The 17,251-nt window shown below is 46.1% G+C and overlaps 1 protein-coding gene across 1 annotated transcript in view; it reads right to left on the bottom strand.

The window, feature by feature from the left end:
* The window catches only part of RAB11FIP3 (RAB11 family interacting protein 3), an 83,012-nt gene that overhangs the window by 40,748 nt on the left and 25,013 nt on the right, over positions 1 to 17,251 (bottom strand). Inside the window, exon 3 of the mRNA XM_070955200.1 lies at positions 13,483 to 13,574. Within this exon, the coding sequence (XP_070811301.1) occupies positions 13,483 to 13,574 (92 nt within the window). The remainder of the gene's footprint in view (positions 1 to 13,482; positions 13,575 to 17,251) is intronic.

The following is a 17,251-nucleotide window of genomic DNA, read 5'->3' as shown; positions in this document are numbered from 1 at the left end:
CCGGCCAGCTTTTTTTTGGGTCTCTGCCGCGCATGCACGGGGGACGGGGGCACATGCGGGAGATGCGCTGCATGTGCGGGGTTGTGAGGCACATACAGGGGTCACGCACACATGCGTGGGGTTGCACATGCATGCTCAGGGCATGCAGAGTGCATGCACACATTGCATTATGGGTGTGTGAGTGCACACGCATTTTCGGCATTCAGTGCCAAAAAGGTTAGCCATCATTGGGTTAGACTGTGGCTTAAACCTAGCTAGCTAACACACCCTTTGCCCCCCCCAGCTCCTCCATTTACAACTCCAAGAAGGGTCAGCCGTTTTCCTGGGCAGCTGTTTGGTGCCCTTGACGAATCCCTCCCTCTGGAAAGGAAGTTTTTGCATTACCGACACTCCTGCTGACTCGACGCATTTCGCCTCCTCTGATAAACCCTTTCCTCCAGGATTGCTGCAGGATTGCTAAACAAATCCCTGGTTTTAAAATGAGCAGAGGGGAGTGAAGCAGGATACGGAGATACGGACTTCTCTGAGAGTTATAGAAAAGAAATAAACCTGAACCAGAAAAAGGAAATTGGTCCCAATGAGAGCTATGCCACTACTCTTACTCTACCCCCAAAGTTCTCCGGAAGAAAGAATGCCCCAAAGACACCTTACTACAACTTATGAACCCAGAAACTCCAACATGGTCAGTTATTTTATTCCCATCGACCATCTCAGCACAACCCAAAGGCAAGCAAAGCCACTTTGGTCTAGTGGTGAAGGCATCAGGTTAAAAGCCAGGAGACCGTGAGTTCTAGTCCCACCTTAGCCATGAAAACTACCTGGTTGACTTTGGGCCAATCACCAGGAGACGGTGAGTTCTACCGTGTTTCCCCAAAAATGAGCCCTCCCCTGAAAATAAGCCCTCCCTGAAAACAAGCCCTCCCCTGAAAATAATCCGTCCCCCGAGAATAAGCCCTTCCCTGAAAATAATCCCTCTCCAAAAATAAGGCCCCCCTGAGAATAAGCCCTCCCCTGAGAATAAGCCCTCCCCTGAGAATAAGCCCCCCCCGAGAATAAGCCCTCCCCTGAAAATAATCCCTCTCCAAAAAATAAGCCCTCCCCTGAGAATAAGCCCTCCCTGAAAATAAGCCCTCCCCTGAAAATAATCCTTCCCCCGAGAATAATCCCTCCCCGAGAATAAGCCCTTCCCTGAAAATAAGCCCTCTCCAAAAATAAGCCCTCCCCTGAAAATAAGCCCTCCCTGAAAATATTTAAATGCATGCACAGCCAGTCCCCGCCATTTCCTCTGGTTAGGGTTGGGGAGACAGAGCTGGAAATCAGATAAGACAGCAAGAGGAGACCCGTCTTGCTCCACATATACAAGACCGCCTTCTGCCACTGATAGCCTCCCACCGGCCAATACGCTCCCACAGAGAGGGACTCCTCAGGGTGCCGTCGGCCAAACAATGTCGACTGGCGACACCCAGGGGGAGAGCCTTCTCTGTGGGGACCCCTTACCTCTGGAATGAGCTGCCTCTAGAGGTTCGTATGATCCCCGACCTGCGTACCTTCCGCCACATGGAATTATTAGTTTTAAACTTTCTGGGCCAAATTTTATATATCCGTTTTCAATTGTTTTTAATTTGTGTGAGTTTATATGTGTTTTAATATGGCTGTACACCGCCTTGAGTCCTTTGGGAGAAGGGCAGTATAGAAGTTCAATAAAATCAAATCAAACATGCCCCAAAATAATAAGACCTCCCCGAAAATAAGGCCAAGCACTTATTTCAGGGTTCAAAAAAAATATAAGACAGGGTCTTATTTTTGGGGAAACACGGTAGTCTAATTTTAGCTATGAAAACCAGCTGGCTGACTTTGAGCCAATCACCAGGAGTCAGGGAGTTCCAAAGTCCCTCCTTAGCCCTGGAAGACACCAACTGGGTGATTTGGGGCCAGTAGTCCCTCTCTCTCTCAGCCCAACCTACCCCACAGGGTTGTTGTTGTGGGGGAAAAGAGGAGAAGGAAAGTTTGCTACCTTGAGGAGGAGGAAGGTTTGCCGCCTTGAGGTATTTGTAAAAATAACAACAACAAGATAGAAATAAATGAAATAATCATACTATATAAAACGCCCACCTGCCTTATCCCAGGCCCTTGGAAAGGACTCGATAGGTGGATTAAAAAAGATCCAATCTGAACATCTGGCTGACTGTGCAACAAACTAATAATAATAATAATAATAATAATAATAATAATAATAATAACAACAACAACAACAACAACAACAACATTTTTTGAATGTTCAATTGACTGAGTTTCATGTTTAATGAAATAATAATAATAACTTAATTTTATTTATTTATTTATTTATTTATTTATTTATTTATTTATTTATTTATTTCAATTTGTATCCCGCCCTTCTCCTAGTGGACTCAGGGCGGTGAACAGCCAGAGCTAAAACACATGCAGATACAAAATTTAAAATTGTTAAAAGAATTATATAACTGGCCCAATTTAAAACAATTCAATTTAAAACCCCATGACAATTTAAAACTAAAAAACTAAAAAGACTAAAAAAAGGGGGGGTTCACGCCAGCCCTGCTTGATGGAAAAGAAAAGTTTTTAGGGCATCGGAGATCCGATATCCTTCGTATCTCTGGGGGCAAATCGTTCCAGAGGGCAGGAGCTGCCACAGAGAAGGCCCTCCCTCTGGGGTCGCCAGCCGACATTGCCTTGCTGACGGCACCCTGAGGAGTCCCTCTCTGTGGGCGCGTACTGGTCGGTGGGAGGCTATCGGCGGCAGAAGGCGGTCCTGCAAATACCCAGGTCCTATGCCATGGAGCGCTTTAAAGGTGGTAACCAACACCTTGAAGCGCACCCGGAAGACAACTGGAAGCCAATGCAGCTCACGCAGGAGAGGTGTCACATGGGAGCGCCCCCTGGCTCCCATAATCCCCTGCGCGGCCGCATTCTGCACCAGTTGGAGCCTCTGGGTACTCCTCAAGGGGAGCCCCATGTAGAGAGCATTGCAGTAGTCCAGGCGGGAAGTGACGAGTGCCTGAGTGACTGTGCGTAAGGAGTCCCGATCCAGAAATAATAATAATAATAAGTTGTTATTACTGTTTATAAATAATTTATAAATAAATAATAATAATAATAACGGGACTTATGAAACCCACCCAAAATTGCACGCACGAGAATACAAGCTCTCTAGGGTGCCCCCCACAACCCCCGACTCCCAGGTATATTCAGACAACACGCTCCTTACATCAAGGACAACAATCCTTTCTATGAATCTTGCAGGTTAACTCATCCAAAAACCACTGTGGGCATTCTCACAATAGACTCCATTCCTGAATTAATGCGTTTGGGGGGGGGGGTTGGCATGATACCTTCAGCCGCCGCCCAAACCCTAACCGAACTTCACACTCAGTATCTCAGGGGCTGCCCCAAAGAAGAGGGAGTCAAGCTATTCTCCAAAGCAGCTGAGGGCAGGACAAGAAGCAACGGGTGGAAATTGATCAAGGAGAGAAACAACTTAGAACTAAGGAGAAATTTCCTGACAGAACAATTAATCAGTGGAACAGCTTGCCACTAGAAATTGTGGTTGCTCCAACACTGGAAGTTTTTAAGAAGAGGTTGGATAACCATTTGTCTGAAGTGGTGTGGGGTTTCCTGCCTAAGCAGGGGGTTGGACTAGAAGACCTCCAAGGTCCCTTCCAACTCTGTTATTCTAAATTCTAAAACTCACCAAGCTCAGGACATTCTACGCCAACCCCACGGAGTCTTTCACTAACCTGGTTCAGCCCGGTCGAAAGTTGCCTGTTTTCCAACCCACGTCCGGCGCTGCCTATTTTTGCTTACATTTTTCCTTCACGGAGCACGGCCCTTTTCCTGACCTCAACAGAATCCACGGTGCGTTAATTCTCCAGCTATTTCAAACCAATGATTTACCTGGACTGTGTTGCTGTGTCCAACCTGCATTTCCCACCCAACCTGTTTCTCCGCTGAACAGAGAGTCGAGTCTACTTCTCTCTCCCTCCCCCCCCCCAATCCCTCCGCCTTTCCAGCTCTGGAACAAGGAAATCCATTTCAAAGTTACAATACGCTGCCTAAGCAGATTCAAGGAAAAAAAACTTTCCGGCTGATTTCCTACCTTTTTTCCAAGCAGGATGGGCAGTCCTACAAGCCAGTAACCAACTCAGATTAAGCGTCTTCAAAGTGTAGACGCTTCACCGGGCTTCCTACAGAGCTGCCACCTGGGCTGGACTAAGAACCGTACAGCCCATCCTGGCAGACCTGATCAGGATTTTAAGTTAGGGAGTGATTGGTTGAAGCAAGGGTGAAATCCAGCAGGTTCTGACAGGTTCTGGAGAACTGGTAGCGGAAATTTTGAGCAGTTCGGAGAACCGGCAAATGCCACCTCTGGCTGGCCCCAGAGTGGGGAGGGAATGGAGATTTTGCAGTATCTTTCCCCTGGAGTGGGGAGGGAATGGAGATTTTGCAGTATCCTTCCCCTGGAGTGGGGTGGGAATGGGGATTTTGCAGTATCCTTCCCTTGGAGTGGGGGGGGGAATGGGGATTTTGCAGTATCCTTCCCAGCTCCTGAACAAAGAGAACCAGTTCAGTGACATCATATCGTCACCGCTACCAGTTCGGCCAAACCGGGCCGAACCAGGAGGAACCCACCATCAAGTGGAATATAGTTTGCCTTCAGAAGTTGTGGATGCTCCAACGATGGAGGCTTTTAAGAAGAGACTGGACAGCCATTTATCTAGAACGGTTTAGGGCAGCGGTCTTCAAATTTGGCAGCTTTAAGACTTGTGGACTTCAACTCCCAGAATTCTCCAGCCAGCTATGCTCTGGCCAGTTATGCTGGCTGGAGAATTCTGGGAGTTGAAGTCCACAAGTCTTAAAGCTGCCAAGTTTGAAGACCTCTGCCCTGCAGGTATTAGGATACACTAGAGGTTCAGGGCAGTATAGTTTGCAGGATCCCCAGAGCCAGAACGATTCCTCTGATCCTTAGGAGGGCTGTAAAAGCTCCCTGGGAATACTAACTTTTTACGGATTTCTTGATTTCTCCAGCATAGCTGGCTGGAGAATTCTGTTATTCTACGTTCTAAGTTCCAGTCTCCCGAAAAGAACGGTTTTTGTTCTTGAGTAGCTGTGGCGTAGCCATTGTCTTCTTCCACTTCCCCCTTTCTCTGCCGTTTGATGGGAACAATTCGGCCCTTGAAATTAAAAGGGAGTTTTTGTTTGGCCTCTGGGACAGAAAAAAAAAGAGAAAGGACGAGCACAGGCATCGTTCGCGAAACTTCTCCATTTCCAGGCAAATCCAGTGAGGGGCAAGAAAATAGGGAGAAAAGAGAAGTGAAAGCGATTGGCCGTCACATCTGGTGATGGGAATATTGCTGGACTTCCAAGGTGGCTCTTCTTCTGCCAAGAGAAACTGATCATGTTTTGGTCCATCCCAAATTAGATAAGCCTGTTGGAGCCAATATTCAACACCTACTGGGGGGCGGGGAGGGGAATTTGGAGGATATATTTGAAGAGCCTTGGTAGTACAGGGGTTTAAGGCACCCTGTTATTAAGCTAGTTATTAAGACCAGCTGCCTGCAATTACTGCAGGGTTCGAATCTCGCCAAGGCTCAAGGTTGACTCAGCCTTCCATCCTTTCTAAGGTAGGTGAAATGAGGACCCAGTTTATGGGGGCAATAAGCTGACTTTGTAAAAATATACAAAAGGATGAAGGCTATTGCTGAGCACATTGTAAGCTGCCCTGAGTCTTCGGAGAAGGGCGGCATATAAATCAAATTAAAATATATATATATATAGGAGGGAGGAATCACCTAGTTGGATGGGTAGAGATTGAGCAGAATGGCATGGTGCAGATCCCATCAGCCAAAGGGCTGGTGGGGATCAGAAGATGGGCTTTTTCTGCAGTGGCCCCTGATCTTATGGAACATCCTCCCTTCGGAGGAGACCAGAATGGCCCCAACCTGTTAGCATTTTGCCAGAGCCTTAAAATCTGGCTGTGTTCCTGAGCCTTGGGCACTGAGTGTGCCAAGGGCCCCATTTCTTGGGTTGCAACTGGCCAGGTATCTCGGCTGCTATGTATATTTATTTTGGATGTTTCTATTGATTTTTGTTTGAAATTGTTTTTAATATTTTAATTGTTAAACTGCTCAGAGTCACTGATGGAGATGGGTGGCAGGCAGGCAGGCAGGTGAAAAAGGGAGGGAGGAAGGGAGGGAGGGAGGGAAGGAAGGAAGGAGGAAGGAGATGGGAATGAGAGAAAGAAGAAAGGAAAGAAGGAAGGGAGGAAGGAGGGAGGGAGGGAGGGAGAGGAAGGAGGAAGGAAGGAAGGAGGAAGGAAGGGAGGAGATGGGAATGAGAGAAAGGAAGGAGGGAGGGAGGGAGGGAGGGAGGAAGAAAGAAGAAAGGAGGGGGAAGGAAGGAAGGAGGAAGGAAGGGAGGAAGGAGGGAAGGAAGGAAAGAAGAATGGGAGGAGGGAGGGAAGAAGAGGGAAGGAAGGAAGGGGGAGGAAGGAGGGAGGGAGGGAGGAAGAGGGAAAGAAGGAAGGAAGGGGGAAGGAGGAAGGGAGGAAGGAAGGAGGAGGGAGGGAAGGAAGGAAGGAAGGGGGATAAAGGAAGGAAGGAGGAAGGAAGGAAGGGAAGGAGGAAGGAAGGAAGAAAGGAGGGAGGGAGGGAAGGAAGGAAGGAAGGAAGGAAGGAAGGAAGGAAGGAAGGAAGGAAGGAAGGAAGGAAGGAAGGTAGGTCGGTCTTGGGGCACCCTGTGGTGATGGGCTGCTTCAGCGCAAGACTGATTCAGTTACAAGCCCTTCTGAGTTGCACACACCCCTCCCTTGAGTAAGCTATGCCCAGAGCGATGGACTTTGCATACTCTTGAGAAAGTTTATCCTCGTGAGCTGTTCCAAAGTCCTGAACCGTCTTTGAAGAAAATCAAGTAAATATTAACTCTCCACAAATAAGGCACACATGCCTGGTCAGTTAATCCCAAACCTCCCCGGATCTTGCTGCCTTCATCCAGAAACCATTCTGTCCACCTGGCAGCAGGAACTAGCATGGTTCTTCCCTGGGAATTTAGGACTAAGGTCTGTTGACAGCACCCGCCACTCACAGGCAGACTGCTCTTATAAATGGAAGCTCTCGTTTAGCTGCCGTAACTCACATCTATTAATAGTGATACGAATGGATTAAATATGAATTACAATGCAGGAGGCACCTCTCACTAATTATGACTAATGCTGAGCGCATCTCTCTCACCAAACCAATATATCTAGTGAACAGCTGATGGATAACTTAAAGATTAATAAATTTCTTATCTCCGAAAATTTTTGAGGCACACAATCCACAGATTATGGACTCTGTCTCCCCAATTAAATCCTTTGCAGCTGACCAGGTGTAATCCATAAACTCTTCTATGATTCATAAATCATGGAAGGAAGGAAGGAAGGAAGGAAGGAAGGAAGGAAGGAAGGAAGGAAGGAAGGAAGGAAGGAAAGGGCAATAGCATTTATACCTATATACCACTTCACAGCACTCTCTAAGCAGTTTACAGATCCACCAACGATCTGGGTCCTCATTTTACTGCCCTCGGAAGGAGGGAAGGCTGAGTCAACCTTGAGCCTAGTGAGATTCGAACTGCCAAATTGCAGGCAGCCGGCAGTCAGCAGAAGTAGCCTGCAGTACTGCACTCTAACCACTGCGCCACCGAGGCTCTGTCTTGTTCCTGTTCAAAAGAGTATAATTTCCCACAAACGATTATAAATAAATCCAACCTTCCCTTAAACAACTTCCATCCACTCAACTCTGATATTTCCTCCGCTGTTTGTTTTGGGTTTTTTTTGTTTGTTTGTTTTTCAGCTCTTGGTTCAGGCATTTCCAGATAATAAAGACAGACGATTGTACAGTTTTATTTGACACTTTGTGTTTGGATTGTTGCTGAATTTATTCCCATTTTCTGTCCTTGCACAGTTTCTGGATGAGCACTGAGGTCAGATACTTTGGACAGCCACAAGAGGGCAGCATTGCCAACTTAGAAAATTTAGATTTTATTTTTTTTAACTCTTCAAAAATCATTTCTTTCTTTTCCTCTAGTTACTACCTATTAGATTGTGTTGGTTTTATTCCCCCCCACCCCCCCACCGGGGAACCTGTTCCAACATTGCTTCCTAGCTCCTTAATAATTTCAGTTTTTTAAAAAATCCTTACTGATGCCTTGTTTTCTTCAGAGTTTCGATTCTCAAAGAACAAGTTTCAATGGTCTTAACTGAAGTAGCCAAGGGGGCAAAAAAACTAAACAGAACAGGATCTAAGCCAGGGATGACAAACTCAAAGCCGAGGGGGCCAGATCTGCCCTGCGGGGGTGCTTAGATCTGGCCTGTGGGGCTGCCCTGGAAACAGTAAAGGGCCAGCCCATGGTGTCTCTGCTAGCGAATCATTTTCGCTGGCAGAGGGTTGCAGGAGGCCATTACAGGCAAAAACGGAGCTCGGGAGCCCGTTTTCGCTGGCAGAATGCTCAGGCCACCACAGGCACTCCAACATGAGTAGAGTAGAGTAGAGTAGAGTAGAGTAGAGTAGAGTAGAGTAGAGTAGAGTAGAGTAGAATAGAATAGAATAGAATAGAATAGAATAGAATAGAATAGAATAGAATAGAATAGAATAGAATAGAATAGAATAGAATAGAATAGAATAGAATAGAATAGAATAACAGAGTTGGAAGGGACCTTGGAGGTCTTCTAGTCTAACCCCCTACTTGGGCAGGAAACCCTACACCACTTCAGACAAATGGTTATCCAACCTCTTCTTAAAAACTTCCAGTGTTGGAGCATTCACGACTTCTGGAGGCCAGTTGTTCCACTGATTCATTGTTCTCAGTGTCAGGAAATTTCTCCTTAGTTCTAGGTTGCTTCTATCCTTGATGAGTTTCCACCCATTGCTTCTTGTCCTGCCTTCAGGTGCTTTGGAGAATAGCTTCACTCCCTCTTCTTTGTGGCAGCTCCTGAGATCCTGGAAGACTGCTATCATGTCACTCCTAGTCCTTCTTTTCATTAAACTAGATAGACATACCCAGTTCCTGCAACTGTTCGTCATATGTTTTAGCCTCCAGTCCCCTAATTATCTTTGTTGCTCTTTTCTGCGCTCTTTCTAAAGTCTCCACATCTTTTTTACATCGTGGAGACCAAAACTGGATGCAGGATTCCAAGTGTGGCTTTACCAAGGCCTTATAAAGTGGTATTAACACTTCACGTGATCTTGATTCTATCTCTCTGTTGATGCAGCCTAGAACTGTGATGGCTAACCTTTTCTGGAGCAAATGCCCAAAGCACGTGTGCGCCCGCCCCCTGCATATGCACATGTGACCCCCCCATGAGACCTGGAGACCAGCTAGTGGCAGGAGGCATGGGCGCATGCACGGCAGAACTGAACTGGGGAGATGGCTCGCGTGCCATCAGAGAGGGCACTGTGTGCCACCTCTGGCACGCATGCCATAGGTTCGCCATCACGGGCCTACAACATGAGTGACATTGAGCTGGCCATGCCCATCTTGGGCCCACAAGATCAAAGACAACCCTGATGCGGCCCTCAATAAAATTGACTTTGACACCCCTGATCTAAGCCATCTCCTTTGCTTGAACCCCACCCAAGGAAGTTTTAAAAGACCCTCTTCCTTAAAACACTAAACAAAAATGATCCCAGTCAAAAACTACATCTGATGGACCTACAACTGTGTAAGTCTGCAGAAACACCAGCGGGGTAGAAAAATTGATCATGGAATCATTTCCACAAAAACAAGAGAAAGGGCCATCATTTTCTCACCAATAGTAGCTCACATGCTTAGCCAGACACAGCATTGGCTCATTACAAAGAATGTAAGTATTTCATTATATTTGATTTTTGGTTTTATTTTTTATTTGGTTTTAATGAGGGCGAAGGGGAGGGAGGCTTGGGGGGGGCGGCCTTCTGCTTGATCAGAAGGTTTTATCGCATAGCGCCTAGATGGAATCTGTGAAATCGATGCTATAACGATGCTATAAAAGAAGTATCAATAATCTGCTTTGTTTCCAGCCTGCCCTTATGTGGAGTCCTCGATTTACGATGACAATTGGACCAGAATTTCTGTTGATTTACGGGAAGGGGGTGGCAGAATCTGGGGGTGGAGTTAAAAGAGGGATCAGCCTAGAATCCCTACGTAGCCACAAGCAAGCTAAGTCCAAACACACACACACACACACCTTGAATTCCATTGTCCCTCATCTGACTTCTAGTAGGTGCTAACCTAAGTTGAGAAGATTCCTGTGCACAGGCTGTTTAGCAATAAATCAGTTTATTTGGGCCTTTCACGCCTAACAGTTGGTGTCTCTAGGACTTTACAATCATTTCTGCCTGCAACTTGATAGCCTATAATCAATCAATAAAAGGGAAACATCCCGTTCTTCTCAGCGGAGCAAAAAGGAACATGTTGTGGCCTGCCAGCAGCCAGCAGATCTGGCAGCAGATTCAGACAGTGAGGAGATTGGGGAGGAACATGGGCCAGTCCTGGAGTCTGAGGAAGGTTCTGATGATGGCTCTGCGTCTGAGGCAGAGAGGGGACCAGGGCCGTCTGACAGTTATCAGCTGCCTTCGGAGTCAGACATCAGTGAGGCAGACAAACAGCTGGAGCCTGTTCCCAGTATGCGCATGTGAAGAATTGCCAGACGAAGGGAACAGCTAAAGAACAAGGGTCGACTCAGGAGTAAAGCCACAGGTGGATGATGAATGACCCTTCCCAGAGGGAATAAAAGAATAAAAGAGGAGCAAAAGCAGAGTGGAGTTTGCAGGAGACAATTAGTTCATTCCTGCATTCTTGCCAAGTATTGCAGTGTCCACGTTTGATAAAGGTCAGTAATTGTGAACTATCTTGAAAGTCTGCGGGAGAAGGAAGACTTTCCTGAGAGGAATTCACTGTAAATTAAATAAAAGGGGGGTTTGTCGGGACAAGGATTCTGCTTCGTGGTTTGGGGAAGCCTAGGTGGGAACACCGGTTATAAAAGTCAGAGGGTACAGAACGGAAGAGGTTTAGGGGCGGGAAAAATAGTCCTCAATTTACGACTTGTAACTCAGCGACCATTCAAATTATGCCTTTGCCTTAAAACGTTGCAGAAAGACGACAAAATCTTCATTCTCTACAATATTATAGTTTACTTATTTATTTATTGCCATTTTTGTACCGGGCTGTGCATGTCAGTGAATGCCTTGCAGCTCACTATTTCCAGTAATTATCAACCCTGCCTGCTTCCAGGCAGAATGGGTCAGGATTTAGGAAAGAAGCTATAATTCCGTGAAGGAATGTCTGCTATGCTTAGGTTTAATCCCTGACCATTCCAGATGATATACAAGGGCAAGGAGCAACTCATTTTGGCTTGGGGAATCTCACTTCGGATATGACAAAAGCTTGTCTCAAAACACAAAGTGCAAAAACCTGTTTTCCCTCCATTTTCATAAAATTGTATTCTCATTAAAACTCCATGCTGCTGTGTTGATTTTCTTGCTTAATCCTTAAATTTTCTCAATAATTGATTCCTAAATCACTTTATACAATACATTTGGCTACTTAAGTGATTCAAAAATATTGGATTGCATTTTGACAGGTATTTTTTTTCCCCGTTTAATCTGTAATTGCAGATCAATCAATCGATCGATTATTGATTTATCATTTCAAATTTATGTAATTATAAATTTATATTATATTGCAATATAACTATAATTTATATTGATATTGTTTCCTGATTGCTATTTGTACCCTATGACTATCATTAAGTGTTGTACCTTATGATTCTTGACGAATGTATCTTTTCTTTTTATGTACACTGAGAGCATTTGCACCAAAGACAAATTCCTTGTGTGTCCAATCACACTTGGCCAATAAAGAATTCTATTCTATTCTATTCTAATCACCCATCTCATATATATGACTTTGGGCATCTTACAAACAATTAAAAGAAACATAAAGTGAACAAAAACAAACAATACATTTTTTAAAAAAAAGAAATAATATAGAAGAATTTAAAAAAAACATTGTAAAACATACATAAAATATGCATTATTCTGAATCCTAAAGACAATCTCTGGCCTTTTGTCTTGGCCAATGTTTGCTACAAAAGTGGAAAAGAAGGAACAAACTAAGCTGTGAAAAAAAACCCAGCAATTCTTGAACTTAATTGCACCAAGGAAGACAACTGCCTCCTAAAATAATGAGCCGTGATGGCACCAGTGGTTAAAATGCAGTATTGCAGGTGTCCGGGTCGTTTCTGAATGAGGGTCATTTTTGACAGCAGGCTAATTCTGCCGACCGCCAGCAGTTTGATCCTAACCCACTCAAGATTGACTCAGCCTTCCATCCTTCCGAGTTCGGTAAAATGAGGACCCAGATTGTTGGGGGCAAGAGGCTGACTCTATAAACCGCTTAGAGAAGGCTGTAAAGCACTGTAAAACAGTATATAAGTCTAAGTGCTATTGCTATTAGGAGCCCTGGTGGCGCAGTAATTAGAATGCAGTATTGCAACGCTAACTTTGCCCACTGTCAACAGTTTGTTCCTAATCAACTCAAAGTTGACTCAATCCTTCCATCCTTCCGAGGTCAGTAAAATGAGGACCCAGATGGTTGGGGGGGCAATAGGCTGACTCTGTAAACCACTTAGAGAGGGCTGTAAAAGCACTGCAAAGTGGTATATAAGCCTAAGTGGTATTGCTATTCCTTTTCTCCTTCCTTCCTTCCTTCCTTCCTTCCTTCCTTCCTTCCCTCCTTCCTTCTTTCCTTCCTTCCTTCCTTCCTTTCCTCCCTCCTTCCTTCCTTCCTTCCTTTCTTCCTTCCCTCCCTCCCTCCTTCCTTCCTTCCTTCCTTCCCTCCTTCCTTCCTTCCTTCCCTCCCTCCCTCCCTCCTTCCTTCCTTCTTTCCTTCCTTCCCTCCTTCCTTCTTTCCTTCCTTCCTTCCTTCCTTCCTTCCTTCCTTCCCTCCCTCCCTCCTTCCCTCCTTCCTTCCTTCCTTCCTTCCTTCCTTCCTTCCTTCCCCCCCTCCCTCCCTCCTTCCTTCTTTCCTTCCTTCCTTCCTTTCCTCCCTCCTTCCTTCCTTCCTTCCTTCCTTCCTTCCTTCCCTCCCTCCTTCCTTCCTTCCTTCCCTCCTTCCTTCCTTCCCTCCCTCCCTCCCTCCTTCCTTCCTTCTTTCCTTCCTTCCCTCCTTCCTTCTTTCCTTCCTTCCTTCCTTCCTTCCTTCCTTCCTTCCTTCCTTCCCTCCCTCCCTCCCTCCCTCCCTCCCTCCTTCCTTCCTTCCTTCCTTCCTTCCTTCCAAGTGCTATTGCTACAGAAATCCTTGAGAAGCTATCAGAGATAAGGCCCTTCTTAAGCATCATCTGCATTCTCTCACATTCTCTAAAGTAGCAAATTGAGACGCACTTAAGCCACCAAAAGGGACCCAAAGCCATTGGGTGGATATGCTCTCGCTCACCTCGTATGCAACGAAGTCATCAAATTCATCAGCGCATGCAGGAGGCGGCACATCAGGAGTGTATCCCATGGGGCACAGCTGACTGTCTGGATCTGTTGGAGAAAGAAGACAGAGTCAACTAGGCTGCAAAGAGAGTAAGATCATTCTTACATTCTTGGGTTAGAACTCTGGGCTCAGTGGCCCAGGACACTGGAACCGCCATAAATATGAGTCAGTTGCCAACGGTCTGAATTTTGATCATGTGACCATGGGGATGCTGCAATGGTCATATGTTCTGTGGGCATGGTTTGGTGGGTGTGGTGTGGCTTGGTGGGCATGGCTTGGTGGGTACGGCAGGGGAAGGATCAGGGGTGAAATGCTCCCGATCGCCCGATCTGGTAGCGATGGAGGCGGGTGGTTCGTAGAACCGACAGCAAAAATCCCTGCCCCCCCCCAATTGCCCAGCTGAGCCACGTAATCATCAGAGGCTTTTTTTTTTTTTTACTTTTAAAAGCATTTTTTTTACAATCTCTTTGCTTTTAAAAGTAAAAAAAAAAGCCTCTGATGATCGTGTGGCTCAGCTGGGCTTTTAAAAGCATTTTTTCTACAACCTCTTTGGCCGAAGAGGTTGTAGAAAAAATGGTTTTAAAAGTAAAAAGTTAAAAAAAAAAAAAGTTGGCCATGCCCACTCAGTCATATTACCCACCACCACCAAGCCACGCCCACAGAACCAGTAGTAACAAATTTTACATTTCACCCCTGGGAAGGATACTGCAAAATCCCCATTCCCTCCTCACTCCTGGGGGAAGGATATTGCAAACTCCCCATTCCCACCCCACTCCTGGAGGAAGGATATTGCAAAATCCCCATTCCCTCCCCACTCCTGGGGGAAGGATACTGCAAAATCCCCATTCCCTCCCCACTCCTGGGGGAAGAATATTGCAAAATCTCCATTCCCACCCCATTCTGGGGACAGCCAGAGGTGGTATTTCCCGGTTCTCCGAATTACACAAAATTTCCGCTACCGGTTCTCACGAACCTGTCAGAACCTGCTGGATTTCACCCCTGCCTACCCCCCCCACCCCCATGCTGACCTGTCCCTAATTAAGTCTTCTAACGGTGGAAAGAAAAAAACCGAATTGCTTTAAAACTAGGGATTAGAATGTCATAGATAGCGATTATAACTCTATCCAGCTTTTCCGGCTTATCTAGCGATAGTAATACTGTTTATTGCTCTTTGCCATGTGTTGTATTTACATTGCGGAATGTTTGCTCCCCCGCTTAAAGGAAAAGCTTAAAAATAAAATTTGCAGGCGGACGATTAGAAACTGATCACCTGGAATTTTGCGGGTTTTTATAACAGTTCTTGAAGGACTTAAAATTTGCTTTGAACAAGGGAAATAGCTATTTGCAATTTCCAGGCCAGCCCCCACAGGCCAGATTTGAAGCAATCCATGGGCCGAATTGTTGTGGCCCGTCAGCGGCCTGGGCAGTTAGTAGCTGATTCCGACAGCGAGGAGGCTGGTGTGGTGCTGTGCCAGGAGCCTGTGTAGCTGGCGCTCAAGTCAGACAATGAGGAGGCTGGAGAAGATGTGGTGCCAGAGGCGGGGATTCAGCCAGGGCCTTCAGAACCTCCAGAAGCTTCCATAAGTGAAGAAGAAGAGGAGGAGCCTTTTCTCGATGCACGGGCACACGGAGCTGCCAAAAGGCAGGAGTGGTTCCTCAGGAGGAGATCTCCTTGAGAGTAAGGCTTGGGGCTAATTGGCCACTCCCTTAGCCTATTTAAGGAGGAACGCCGACTGAAGCAATTTGCAGGGAACAATTTCGTTCACTCTCCTTTGTGTCTTGATCTTAGTTCTCTGCAAATTGCTTCTGGGCTTTCTGCCAATCCTAGTAAGAATACAATTATTTATTCTTTGGATTCTTGTAGGCTGTTAAGAAAGTTAATTAACAGCCTTTGTTTGAAAAAGACTGATTTAATTTAGTAAACTAAGGTTTGTACAGACTTTGTGTGTGCTGCGTTCTTTGGGGTCCGTAGCTGGGGCAGAACATGGATGTGGCCTGCGGGCCTTGAGTTTGACACACTGCCCTGTTGTAGATCATCCACTTATTCTCATCTGATCGTAGCCATTTATTCAGTCTGAAGCACCGTGGATGACAGCAGATGCAAAGGCTAATTAGGTATTCCAGATGAAAAATGTCTCCGCTTCCAGCATCTGAATTGAAATTAACCTCCCAGGAGGACGTAACTAGAAGCATCAAGAGGTTCATTCTAATCACCAAATGCTGGATTCCCGCTTAACGGGCCTAACAGAAGGTTAGTTTCTCCCCAAATGTTTCAGGAAAATATGGAAGAAGAAAAGGACACTGTTCATCCTCTACTGCAGATACAGTGGTGGGATTCAGCCGGTTCTCTCCAAATCGGGCGAACCGGTAGCGGCGACTGTGGGAGGCTCCGCCCACACATAATGCACAAGTACTGCGGATGCGCAGATGGCCGTGTGCATGCTCAGATGGGGCGCATGAGAGTGAAGCGCGAGCACACACACACACACACACACATGTGAACCGGTAGGGAAGGTAAGTGAATCCCGACGCTGTACAGGTAGTCCTTGACTTACAACAGTTCATTTAGTGACCATTTGAAGTTATAACAGTACAGGAAAAAAGTGACTTATGTATAGCTGTTTTTCACACAACCATCGCAGCGTTCCCCGTGGTCATGTGATCGAAATTCAGATGCCTGGCAAATGACTGGTGCATTTACGACGGTTGCAGTGTCCCAGGGTCATGTGATCCCCTTTTGCGACCTTCTGACAAAGCCAAGTCAACGGGAAAAGGCCGATTCACTTAACAACCATGTGGCTAACTGTAGTTTTTACTGACTTAACAACTCCAGTGATTTTTTGCCTTCCCAACTGTGACAAGAAAGATTGTACAATAGAGGCAAAACTCACCTAACGAACGTCTCATTTAGCAACAGCAATTCTGGGCTCGAAATTGTGGTTGCAAGTCAAGGATCACCGTATTTGTACTACCCTGGATGGTATATGTTAAATAAAGATGGGAAGACTTTCAAGACTTAACTTTCTCCAATCTTGGCTTAGCAGGTCATTTTGAAAACAGGGACTATGGTTTAATATTACACAAGCTTTGATTAAAGATTCATTTTTTAAAAAATGCCCTGAAGATCCCCCTAAACCAGGGGTCAGCAACCTGCAGCTCTGGAGCCGCATGTGGCTCTTTCACCCCTCTGCTGTGGCTCCCTGTCACTCAAAATATGTGTCTCCACTACCAATGTGTGACACCCGCCGACATGCAATTTATTGAGCTTTTCAATCCCCGGTAGGCCAACCATGGATAAATCCAAGAAAAGAAAAATTTCAGAAGAAAACAGAACGTTTAATTCAACTACATATGCTAATTTTGTGGCTGCTCAAAAAATAGTCAGGCACGGGAAGGGTTTTGTGGCTCCCGGTGTTTTCTTTTCTGTGGGAAACGGATCCAAATGACTCTGAGTGTTTAAGGTTGCAGACCCCTGCCCTAAACCAGTGTTGGTGAACCTTTTCGGCATCGAGGCAGCTGCTTTTCCAGTTTCTGGCATTCCTGCATGTGTGAAGACCAGCTGGCCGGCGCGCTGGAACCCGGAAGAGCAGCACACGATAGTTCGCGTGCCCGGAGAGATGGCTCTGTGTGCCACTTCTGGCACACGTGCCATAGATTCGCCATCACGGCCCTAAACCTTGGCCAATTTTCCCCAAAACTGGAATGCACTCCTAACCTAGTGCAA

This window comes from Pituophis catenifer, unplaced genomic scaffold, assembly GCF_029215685.1.
Source record: "Pituophis catenifer annectens isolate HBS135680 unplaced genomic scaffold, rPitCat1.0.hap2 SCAF_16, whole genome shotgun sequence".
NCBI lineage: Eukaryota > Metazoa > Chordata > Lepidosauria > Squamata > Colubridae > Pituophis > Pituophis catenifer.
The sequence above is the reverse complement of the archived record's forward strand: the minus strand, read 5'-3'. Positions and strand labels throughout refer to the sequence as shown.